The following is a 12,682-nucleotide window of genomic DNA, read 5'->3' as shown; positions in this document are numbered from 1 at the left end:
ATACTATTACATAACAAGACATGATATGAGCTAAAAGTATTACAGTTTTATGCTTATATTTATTTCCATATTTAACATTTTCAGTAAGGTCTCACCTTGTAGACCAGCAGAGGAAGTTACCAATCTCTGCAGAAAATGTTGCTCAGGTAACTGCTAAGGTCTCATTTGCCTTTTCCATAGCATCCTATTGATGATAGCTTGCACTTATTTTGCCCCGAATAGGACTCTAGTTTCTTGGTCATTTCCAGATTATGAGCTCCAAGTGCACAGTTAGCACCTTTTACAGAGTGTACTTATACTCTAAGTTCACAAATGTGAATTTTGTGTATCAGCTGTGATGCTGAGGTTTCAGCATACTGTTCTACTTCCCAGCCCATGTCATGCTCCTTATGCTGCAAACTGCACTCTTCTGGAGTCTGTCAGTGTTTTTTTTATTTCTTAGAGTGTATTTCCTCACTGGAGGTAAGAACTTGACCTAAACTTATGCCAGTTTTACTACAAGCACCAACCTGTCTTGATCATTCTGGTGGCAAAATAGGTGTGTCAAAACCTGAGAGTCACAGTAAAAAACAGTCTGCTCCTTGGGCTTCTGCATTCATTGTATCACAAGTGTTTGTATTTTACAGAACCCAACAGTAAAAGATTTGATTGGATTTGGCCTTCAGGTTGCAAAAGGGATGAAATACCTTGCAAGCAAAAAGTTTGTCCATCGAGACTTGGCAGCAAGAAACTGTATGTAAGTATAAACATCTAATTCCAGACATGCTATCACACTCTTTTCTGCAAGACAGTGAGATGAGGTAAACAAAAGTTTCCAGGATTCTCCTTTTTTAGTCAAAATAGGGTGTTTATTTCATTGTTCCATAATTATACTGACGTTTGTCTTGCATACTGATGAGCTACTCAGCTTGCTAAGGGCTCACTTCTTACACATAAGCCTTTTTTGAGTGTGGGAAATAAGAAAAGCTGAGGTGAAAATGTAGTCTTTCAAAATCATTGGTTAGAGCATTTAAAAGGCATCTCCTAAGGGAAGTTAAACTGTTGTTGTCTCAACTTGCTGTGCTTCCACCCAGCCTCTTCAGAAGCAGCACATCTCTGCTGCCGCACCTAGCAAGAGGGAGAGGAACACAGGGGCACTTTGTGAGAAAAACAGGAACACAAAGAAACACCAGTGAGACCTCTTGACAGTAATCTTTCATTACATGAGTATGAGCTTACTTTGGCTCAATTGTGCACACAGATTAACATTAAAAAGTCAGAGCATGCAAAGAATCTTACTAGTGTCTGGGTAGCCAACAGTTCAGTTCACACAAAGACTAACTGATACAGGAGTTGTCATTATCATTGCGTATGTTGTGAATTAATGAGTTACAGGATTAAGTGTTAGAGTTTATTTTTAGCACATTCATAATCTGGAACTCTAGCTGCAAAAAAGTTATACACCTGTAACATCAGATTTCTTATTCTTTTTGTTGTTCATAGAATCATAGAATAGTTTGGGTTGGAAGGGACCTTTAAAGGTCATCTAGTCCAACCCCCCTGCAAGAAGCAGGGACATCTCCAACCAGATCAGGTTGCTGAGAGCCCCATCCAACCTGGCCTTGAATGTTTCCAGGAACAGGGCATTTACTACCTCTCCAGGCAACCTGTTCCATTGTCTCACCACTCTCATAATAAAAAAAATTCTTCCTTATATCTAATCTAAATCTACCTCCTTCTATTTTAAAATCATCACCCCTACAGGCCCTGCTAAAAAGTTTGTCCCCATCTTTCTTATAAGCCCCCTTTAGGTACTGAAAGGTTGCAGGAAGGTCTCCCCGGAGCCTTCTCTTCTTCTGGCTTAACAGCTCCAACTCTCTCAGCTCTTCTTCATGGGAGAGGTGCTCCAGCCCTCTGACCATTTTTGTGACCCTTCTCTGGCCTTGCTCCAATGCATCCGTGTCTTTCCTGTACTGAGGGCTCCAGAGCTGGATGCAGTACTCCAGGTGGGGTCTCTCTCACCAGAGCGGAGTAGAGAGGGAGACAGGATGCACAGTCATGCAGCTGAACAGCCTCTGAAAAAGAACATTTTCATACAGCTGCTGTTTTTTTTAAGGGAGGAAAAAAGACACAAGCAACATGATTTTCAGGTTTCCTAAGAAGAAAGGAATTGGGTTAGAAGTCCTGGTTCATCTAATCAAAGTTCATCTAATCAATAGTGGCAACAAGACATGCCCTCTGGCCAACTGGCTCTTCCATGGGTGAGGAGGGAATAGCTATCAGGATGTCTCACATTGCCAACTGAATGGCTGCTTTTGTACTTCTCTATGGCTCAGCACCTCAAAGCCTGAAGAGCTGCTGCCACCCAAGAGGAAGATGTAGGGCTGAAGATTCACATGCCCCAGTGACCATGTGTACTCCAGCACTCAGAAGCAGAGCCCTTGCCACAATGGCAATGCCCATCAGAAAGGAGGACAGGATGCAAATACAGTCCTCGTGGACTCTTGACTCTATTCCAATATCCTAGAAGAGGTGCAAGAAGCTGCTATGGCATAAACTGTCCCCTGTTGACCCACAAAGTTCCCTCCCCCACCCTTCATTGATAGTGGTTTAGTTATTACATCAGTAAATACAGCAGATGGTTGTGTGTCATTCAGAAGGACTTCAACAGATCAGACAGTCTCCCAGATACAAATCTCATAAATTCAAGACAGGGAAATGCAACATGTAGAGGCTGAAAGATGGGATTGGCTGGAGAAGGCTCAGGGAGATCTTACTCGTGTATAAATACCTGATATGGTGGAGTAAAGAAGATGAAGCCAGATATTCTTAGTGGTGCCCAGGGACAGGTCAAGAGACAGTGGGCATAAATCAAAATAGAGAAAATTGCATTTAAACATTGGAAGAGATGCTTTTATTGTAAGAATGACTGAACACTGGCACAGGTTGCCCGGACAGGCTGTGGAATATCCATCCTTGGAGATATTCAAAACCCAACTGGTCATAGTGCTGGACAACCTGCAGCTGGTGACCCTGCTTTGAGCTGGGGAGGTGGTGGTGAACTAGATAATCTTCAGAGGTCCCTTCCAACCTCACCTGTTCTGTGTGTGATTCTGTAAAGAAGCGCAAAAGCAGGTGTTTGCTGTGGCTAGCTCTGCACATATAATGAAGGATAGGCTTAAGCATGCCAACACCCATGTTCTATCTGTTTTCTTATAATGATAACGCTTACCAGGACAAACACTGAGCCTAGGAGGTGCAAAGCTAGGGAGATCTTATTGTATGGCTGAACTGTAACTCCAGCAGAACTCTTCTTATGCCACCATTCTTTCCCAGTACAGACACCAAACACACCCTTAGTTACAGGACTACATTATTATATACAGGCAGTCACTGAGATAATGACGAGTCCTTCCTTATCCAAATTGAGAGTGAATAGGAAAGGTGATGCTTTGACTTTGAAATTAAAATGAGGGGTTTCTAAAGTTATGGAAGAAGAAAGCTGTGGAAGAAATTACGTAACAGTCAATCAGGATGTTTAGGCTATTAGCAAAGATCTTATTATACAGAGCAATTGTTTTAAAAGAACTGTAATTCAAATTATATTATCAAAACAATATCAGTAATTTCCTGAGTTCATTCACTGTATTAAATGGATGTCAAATATACTATGCTGCACTTTTTGTTTCACTGTTACATTAGTTAATAGGTCCGAGATAAAGTACTGCCTTCCAAAGTCATGGTCTCAAAAATGCAAATCACTCATAACCCACCATCACTGTAAATCTTGCCTGCTCAGTTGCAGATAATACTTTTTGTCATTTCTCTAGGTTGGATGAAAAATTCACTGTCAAGGTTGCTGATTTTGGTCTTGCCAGAGATGTCTATGATAAAGAATACTATAGTGTGCATAATAAAACAGGAGCTAAACTGCCAGTGAAATGGATGGCTTTAGAAAGTTTACAAACTCAGAAGTTCACAACAAAGTCAGATGTGGTAATGTACAAACACATTTGTATCACCTATTAATTTCTCTTATGTTGCCTGAGGCATCTCTCTAGTATTTAATGAATGGACTAACTCCAAACCAAAACTTATATTTGAATCTAACTTTAGTTCACGTAAGAACAAGAGACTGTTTCTACATCCAGGAAGGCTATTTGTCCCAATCCCAAAACAACTAGTTGTTGACCTGATTAGCTGTTACTGCTCAGGAAAGAATTAGGAGTTTAATCCCACTCCAAGGGAAACTAAGGACATTCCAAGAAGCCAAGCTGGAGTTCAACCCTGCTATAGGAGAGGCTCTGGAAAGCTTGACAAAACAGGTTAACTTTGACACTCCTAATATTTAATAGTTCTCAAAAACTTTATTTGCTTTATAAATACTTACTGACTGCCTACAGCAATCTCAAGTACTACCTGGACATTTATGAAGAAAAAAATCATAAGATGAAGTCATTAGTTGTATCACTTTGTATTTTAGCTCTCCTTTCAATCCAGATTCAAATTAGCCTGTGATGCATAGAATTTTCACCACATATATTCTCTTCAGTATCTATTTACGCAGAGTTAGTCAGATCAGCAGCTCATGTGAATTGGCAGAGCTCCATTAACCTCAAAAGAGGTCTTCCAATTTATACTAGCTAAGTAGCAGCCCTATAAGCTTTTATTTTCTTTCATTTACTTAGTTGAGTTTCTAATTTAAGTGGCTCCTCAAGTCCCTACAGTATTTATTAGCCCACTTGAAAGGAACCTGAATGCAGTAAAATAACTTTTCAAAGGCAAAATCCATGCATTTGAATGCTTAAATCTGTCAAACCATCTTCTAAAACTGGACTGTAAAGCCCTCCAACCCTATCACTTATTATTTCTTTGTTTTCTTAGTGGTCCTTTGGTGTGTTGTTATGGGAACTTATGACAAGAGGGGCACCACCTTATCCTGATGTAAATTCTTTTGATATAACTGTTTACTTATTACAAGGAAGAAGGCTGCTACAACCTGAATACTGCCCCGACCCACTGTAAGTAAATAGTTTGCAAAGCCTTCTGCAAATGCTTTTAATTCTGATATTATAGTAAGTGAAACTGTGGGAGCAGAGGGTTTTTTTTTCTTTTTACATGATTTCATAATTGAACATTTCTTTTATTTAAATTGCAGGTATGAAGTTATGCTGAAGTGCTGGCATCCAAAACCTGAGATGCGTCCAGCATTTTCTGAACTTGTTTCAAAAATATCAACGATCTTCTCCACTTTTGTTGGGGAACACTATGTTCATGTCAACGCTACTTACGTCAACGTGAAGTGCATTGCTCCTTATCCTTCTCTTTTATCATCCCAAGACAACACAGACATGGATGTTGACACATGACGAGTATGTCTGAAATAGAGGAAAATCCATTCCTGGTTGTATGAACAAAAAGTGAAACATTTTGTCCACTAGTTTTTACTGCCCGGTCTTTGTGAGAACACTGTTGCACATGTTTATGTTGTTGCCCAAGTTGCACTAGTACAAGGACACGATATCATATCATTTAAGGCGATGGGGTTCCATAAACCATCAGAGTAATTTCCAAGTATTTGAACAACTGCATCAGTTTACCAAATGGAATCGTTGTGTGCTACCATCCAGAGCTAGTTCACACTAGCCCTCATTAATGTGTGCTCAGACCCAAGAATGAAGATGCATCATTAATGCCTGGAAGGAGCAAGCAGAATACCAATCAGTATGGCTGGAAGGACTGTTACTGTTGCATGTACGTTAGGATAATGAGCAGTGCAGAAATGGTTTTCACACAAAAGCCTAAGACAAATGCTGACAGTTTCAAGAGTTTAAAATGTATTTTCCTCCCGCACAACCCAAACTTTGTATTTTTGCACTACATCCATAAGGTTTCTTAGAACATAGACAGCCAAGAGAACCAGCTTTAGGTAAATATCTTAACAGAAATCAACATCAAAAAATGGTGTGCAGTAAAATAAGTGTGTCAGCCTAGCCAGTCCTCTGGTGTACTCACATGGTACATAAAATGAAGGGAAAATCGTCTAGCTTAAAGCATTCCTAGTGTCAACTTTATTCCAACATTCAAAGTTCTTTGAGTCAAACAGCCTATATCAACAGATCTCTTGCTGAAAAATGCGAAACCTCAATTTCTTTCAATAAAGAACTAACCACTCTTTGAGAATAAAAACTTGAAGGCATCCATATTAAATGGCAGGCTAATCCCTGGGATGTAGTAATATGGGCTGCATTATTCTTGAGAGGAATAGGAGACAGGCAGGCTGGCAGCCTTATGGAGCTGCTGTCTGGTGAGTCACACAGCAAGTAGCTCAAACTCTGCCACCTACCCTGGGGTGGAGCTGCCGCCAAAGGTGAGTAAAAAGCAGAGGCGTTGCAGCAGCCCTGACCTAAAAAGACACTGCCATAGCAGGAATGTTGATAACTTCTTTGTGCCAACCCTAAAGAGCTGAGAACACTGATCAAAAGAAGAAATAGCTTTAGGTCTCCCTAGCCTCTTCTTAGATCACACAGCCCAGTGAATAATGACACCTACTTTTATTTCTAAATTATGACCAGAAAAACAATTTTGAAAAGAGATAGTAAATCAAACTTTCATTCTTTAGAGAAGAGTACTATAGCTTTAGGGCAAGCATCACATGTCATTTCTGTTCCTGTGGAATTCTGTGCATACTACTGTATAGCTTGTTTAGTATAGGATAGAACTGGGTTTGTTGGTGTAAACACATAAAGTATTCTATTTTTATATTAAAAAAAAAAGTTTATTTTTAATGACATTTACAAAGTTTGGTTAGGCCACAAAATACTGCACTGTGAACATTTCAGAAAATGTATGTCAACCTACATGATTCATAAATTGTAGCAACCTTAAAAAAATACTGTGTAAATATTAAAAAGGAAAAGAACTGACTGTAAACACACTCCACCCTAAGTATAATATTTCTGTTGCTGCGAGCCAACCATTTTAAGATCTTCAAAGAGGTAGTGCAGATAAAGAACTGATATATTGTTCTTGGGAGACAGCGTTATAACTGAAAGATTTATAATGGGGGCAGAGTGTGTAGGCAAACTATGAGCAGATAATATTGTATTGTGTTTCATCACCACTTTCATTTCAGAAATGAACTTTCATGTCTGCTGAGAGCAATACTAATTGTAGATTGCTCAAGGACAAAAGGTTTTGCTGCAGGCAAAAAAAATCATCTCTATGGTTGTTAAAACAGCTAAGGAAGTTTATGACACACAGATTTGGAGAAGAATCTCCAAAACTTGTACATACATGCTTGAGGAACGCTGCAATGTGAAACAGAGGACATTTTTACTATTTATGAACTTTTGCTTAATAAAGTTAATGTTGTGTCTGGGACACCTGTAAGAATACGTGATTCTGATAAAGACTTGATGTTAGTAAGTTCATATATCTGAAAAAAAAGCTGAATGGTACTTATGTTTATAGTTGTTGTTATGACCTAATAAACATGTTATTAAAATGAATTATTGTAATACTTTACACTTCTAGTGCTGTAATTACTGTTAACATTTGACTGTTAAGCTGATAAAAGTCAGTACACTTTTTCTGACTAACACGGGAAGAGCAACTTGTGGAACTGTGTGAGAAAGAGGAAACAACTTAGAAACACAAAAAATATGGAGAGTGCCCCAATAAATCAAACACGCAGTTCATCAGCCTCCTACCCATTAATAGATGCCTCAGCGAAAAGTGCAGAATATTTTGTTGTGAACAATCATAGCATAGTCCATTTGGTTAGCAAACCTCTTCCCTAACCTCAGCTGCACTGATGTAGAGCCTTAAAATTCTTCATGCCCATAGTGTTGGGAGTGACATTGGAAGCTCATAAAGAGCTCATAAAGAGGCATCATAAAGAGTCGGTTTGGCCCAATAAGGATCCCAGCACTTGCATTTGGCACCCAAGCTCCCTAATCAGTCATGATCCACAAGAAGGTTCAAGCACCTGAACCCATGTCCCATGGTCATCCATCACGCATTTCTTCTCTGCAAGGTGCTGTGGCACCTGAACAGAGAAGGCATTGCAGTCCCCAGGGGTCTTGGTTCTTCTCGGGGAATGGGAGCCATCCCGCTCCTCTGCCACGTGTTTCCTCCTAGTTACATTAGATGCCTCCCACTGAATTCACAAGTTCACTTCTGTGAAGTGTATTTTAAACGGGTACCCCACAAACACTGCAATATGCACTGTCCTGTGCCACTCCTGTGCCAGACAATTCTAAAAGCTCATTTCTTCAGCAGCTTACCTTAGGGGGACATTTCATACTTAACTCACTCAGAAATATTTTAATGCATGACGTTTCAGCCTATTAAAAACAGCATTTATACACTCTTGTAATTTCAAAATATCAAGCAAACTAACATGAAAACCCATTTTCTCCAGACACGTTTACTTCTTAACAGAAAATGTATATGCTCAGTTTCAACTCAAAGTGTATTTTGGGGAAAAAAAAGGCATTGAAAATAGCAGGAAAGGATGAAAACATTTTTCTGTTGTGTCACAAGCCCAGTCTCGCTAAAAGAGGTGACTTTTTTATTCTAATTATTTACATCTAATGTATTTTCCAAGACATTCTCAAGATTTCCCGAAAAGTCAGTAAAAAAACTCCAAGGTTTTACTGCAGTCTGCTATTAATACCAGGGTCTTCAAATCTAAACCAGCATCATATAGAGCCAAATGATGGTCTGAACCTAAATACCAGATTTGTAACACATTCCTCTGATTACTTCTCATGATTTCTAAGGGATGGCTATATATTGCCTTTTTGAAAGGGTCAACAGAATCACAAGCTTCCCATGCTCAGTTTTTCGTCCTGGTAACTTTGTTTATACCAGGTACGCACTGCAGCAGATCTTCAGCTGACTTACACTGGCAGCCTTCTCCCAGCATGCACATTAACAGTGGACGTGGCCCATGGTCAAAAAAATTGCATAACAGATACCCTACACAAAAGCCAAGAGGTTAAAAAATAGGGAGGGATATCCTCACCCCATAGAAATTTTCCTGTTGATTTCACACACACTTTTTTAGTGCACTACTAGCTCAGCCATTTTAAATAATTTGCTCAAATTAAGGAAGATCCTTAATACATCCAACAATATTAAAGGTTTCTAAAAACCAAGGAAAACTGTACACTGGGTTGCTAAGAGTTTGCATATTGCTAATTTCCTGTCTCTCTTTTTAAGTTCAGTCATGAAGAACAGACCTAAATGCCATATGTAAATAAACGAAGAGGAAAGGTACGTTGCAATCGTTACGGTGGCAGAAGCAATACGGGTGAGCAGCTGCAAAAGGGCATCAAAATAACTTTAAACCTAAACATGAAACTCTCCCTTCAGAAATTTCATTTCTGGAATTCAGCCATAACACTATATCACAGGAAAAGGTCACAGCAGATAAATGAAATACAAATCCTAATGGGTTTTTTACTCACTAAACAAAACATCTATTCCTAAGAGATTCCAATTTCCATTATTTTTAACAAACAGGTCATGAACTGAGTATTCCGAGCATCGAAGAAAGACACAGGAAATCTTAGGATTTTGCCAGACTGATTAGTAAAAACATTTACAAGAAACTGTGATCTCACAGACAGCAGGGAGAATTCAGAGCAACTTGATTGACTCCACGGAAACCAGCCCAGAGGAGATCAAGTCCCTCACCATGGAACTGGAACTATGTGCCCTGACATTAAACCTGAATTTGCCTTTTGAAATCCCCACCCACCTGCTAACACTGAAGGTGTAATCCCTTCCAAAGAAGATGCCGACAGACTCTTTTTCTGGTTAAGGTCAAGCACTTGTAGCCACTCCGCGATCTCCTGGGGAACAGAGAAAAGGTTGCTGTTTTGTAAGGAACACTGCTTCCCTGGCTGGTGTCACTATTAACTTTGGTGCTTTCCTGTCCAGAGCTGGCAGCCTCCTCACAACACACCACGCTTGGGGAGAGACCCTCAGCCGAGGGTAAATCCCTGCCAGGGTCAGCCCAGGACGATCCTCCAGGCTGCAAAGCAATCGGGGGCAGACCAGCTGAATCAGGCTTAAACGGGAGACTCTGACATGCACACCAGGCTGGGCTTTTAGTTTTTCAGTCGATAGCTTATTTAGGCTTACAGGAGGAGGAGAGGTATGTTTAGATTTCTTTTCCCCCTGCTATCACCTCATTCCTTCCTCCCTAGGTCTGGAGTTGGCACAGAAAGCCTTGAGGCAGCAGACTGACCTTCTGGGTCTGCACCCTTATGAGGCTCCTGAGTTAAACAAAGGAGCATGGCTCTAGTTAGGGATTTAGAATCATAGATCCATCAAATAATTTGGTTGGTAGGGACCTTTAAAGGTCATCTAGTCCAACCTCCCTGCAAGGAGCAGGGACATCTCCAACCAGATCAGGTTGCTCAGAGCCCCATTCAACCTGGCCTTGAATGTTTCCAGGGATGGTGCATCCACCACCTCTCTGGGCAACCTGTTCCAGTGTTCCACCACCCTCACTGTAAAAAATTTTTTCCTAATGTCTAATCTGAATCTACCTCCCTCTATTTTAAAATGATTACCCCTCATTCTATCACAACAGGCCCTGCTGAAGAGTTTGTCCCCATCTTTCTTATAAGCCCCCTTTAGGTACTGAAGGCCACTATAAGGTTTCCCCAGAGCCTTCTCTCCTGCAGGCTGAACAGCCTCAACTTTCTCAGCCTGTCCTTATAGGAATTTATTTAAGTGAACATAGCCAGAAACTGTAGGTCCAGTGTGATAGGATTTCATGTGCACAATCCAATGTAAAACACCAAAGAACAATGATGTATTTAATCTGGTTTCCGTGGTTTCTGCTTTTCCCTTTCAGTAGTAAGTATTTTGCCACAGCCTGGAGTTGTTTAGAGGTTCATCAGTATCTGCTGAACACCTTCTCTCGTTCATTATTACAATTTAACAGGGAAGTCATCCTCACTCAGGCCTCTGAGGCCCTGTGCGTTTCTACAAACACTATTTATTAACACTTGCCAAAGTTCTAATTACCAAGCACACGTTGAGACCCTCTCTGGTACAAATGACAGCTGAATAGCCTCCTTTAGGATGTGAGGAGTGTTATTGCCAAAAACTTTAGGGTGCATGACCAAACATGGACACCTCAGCTGCCATGAGGTTGCAGCTCACTAGGGCAGTTGGCATGCTTTGCAAGTGCAACAAAACTGAACTCAAACGCTAAAAATACAGTGTAAGCTTCAATTAGGCCTTCAGACAACAGTGGTATATTCCCTATGTTTTGTGCAGCTCAGAAAAAAAATAAAGGCAATTTTAAAAAGACAGCAGAGCTGCAACCTGTTGGAGCTCATGGTGCAGACTTTATGGCAAACACGGGAGATGACGTGACAACACGTATACCCTAGTCAGTAAGTGGTTCATAACAAGGAGTGAGTCACATCCAACTCCAATTGTATGTTAATGGTTTTCTTAAGAAACATTCTTTCTTAGAAGAGGTCACTCCTACAGGAAGGACAACCATCTTCAGAAGTCAGAAACACTCTCACCATGTAACTTCTGTGTTTTGTTGACAAATATAATTATCTGAATAACTTCTTCATTCATTTTCAGTTACTGGAAACATATCTATTGAAATCAGCTTGTCAGTTAAATTACTAGCCACGTCTATGTAACACACTTGCCATCTGGCCACAAGAGCCGTAATAGCATTCAAAGTATTTGCCTCAAAAATGAACAGCTCAATAATTCTAAAAACATTCCAGCACTGCTTGGGTTCTCCGTACACCTCTGAGCACCAAATTGTTGCAGCTATTGGCAGAACTTTTGAACCGCCACTCTGAATCGGATGGGAAGAGGGTAAAAGTTTGGCAGGCCCACGCAGTGTGGAATCGTTTCACTGAAGTTATGAAAACAAACTCACCTCGTTGACAAGTGTAAACCTGGGCTGCTGCATCAAATGCAGGTCAATAAAGGACATCTATGTCAGCACTATTTCTACTTCTTTTTGTGAATATTAAGTTTACTCAAAAATATCCTGGAAAAATACTTGTACATCTGCAACAACAATGATAAAATACATTTGCTAAGTATCTTGATATTAATTTATACCAGGAGGATTTCCTTAAGACCATCACAAAAATACAAAGTACATTATTTTAAAATACATTTAAGTCTATGTCAAATGTCCAGGAGAATTAATGCCTTCAAAATACATCTGCACACCTATTTGGATAAATTAAAAGAATTGTCTTCTGTTAGTCATTCTGGACATCTTGAAATAGGTTTTGCTTCTTCTCAAAGCTGAGTTGGTTGGAGAGCAGTCTAGGGAAACTGACTTTGGATTATTTGGCAGAAACTAGAGTTCTCTGCAGTACTTGAGAGTTGTTCTGTCTGCCAGAACTGATTTACCAAATACTTTGTCCTTTCTCTTGTCTCTAGTACCTTCACACTGCCAGAAGACATCACAATATGGAGGTCCTGTGTGCAAACCTAATATTCTATGGAATATTCTTTTCTGTAGATAATCCTGAATCGGAAGATAATGTCTGGGTGGTGATGATCAATATGAGCAAATTCTTATTGCTGCGCTGCACAAATCGCTATCAACACAGCATTTTTCCCTTGCACCTCCTTCCGAAGTCTCTATAGTACTTACTATGACTGCATTAAAATTTATGTAGTCCTATAT

General features: G+C 40.0%; 1 protein-coding gene across 2 annotated transcripts in view; it reads left to right on the top strand.

Annotated features, from left to right (window-relative positions):
• Positions 1–5,955, top strand: part of MET (MET proto-oncogene, receptor tyrosine kinase) — a 70,646-nt gene extending 64,691 nt beyond the window's left edge. For both annotated transcript variants that reach the window (XM_086747540.1, XM_010120554.2), the window contains 4 exons: positions 627–736; positions 3,810–3,975; positions 4,864–5,000; positions 5,138–5,955. In XM_086747540.1, the coding sequence (XP_086603666.1) occupies positions 627–736; positions 3,810–3,975; positions 4,864–5,000; positions 5,138–5,348 (624 nt within the window). In that variant the 3' untranslated portion in view covers positions 5,349–5,955. The remainder of the gene's footprint in view (positions 1–626; positions 737–3,809; positions 3,976–4,863; positions 5,001–5,137) is intronic.
• The last annotated feature ends 6,727 nt before the right edge of the window (positions 5,956–12,682 follow it).

Source organism: Chlamydotis macqueenii, chromosome 1, assembly GCF_036417535.1.
Source record: "Chlamydotis macqueenii isolate bChlMac1 chromosome 1, bChlMac1.mat, whole genome shotgun sequence".
In the NCBI taxonomy this organism is placed as follows: domain Eukaryota; kingdom Metazoa; phylum Chordata; class Aves; order Otidiformes; family Otididae; genus Chlamydotis; species Chlamydotis macqueenii.
Note: the sequence above shows the minus strand (reverse complement) of the source record. Positions and strands in the feature narration are given on the sequence as shown.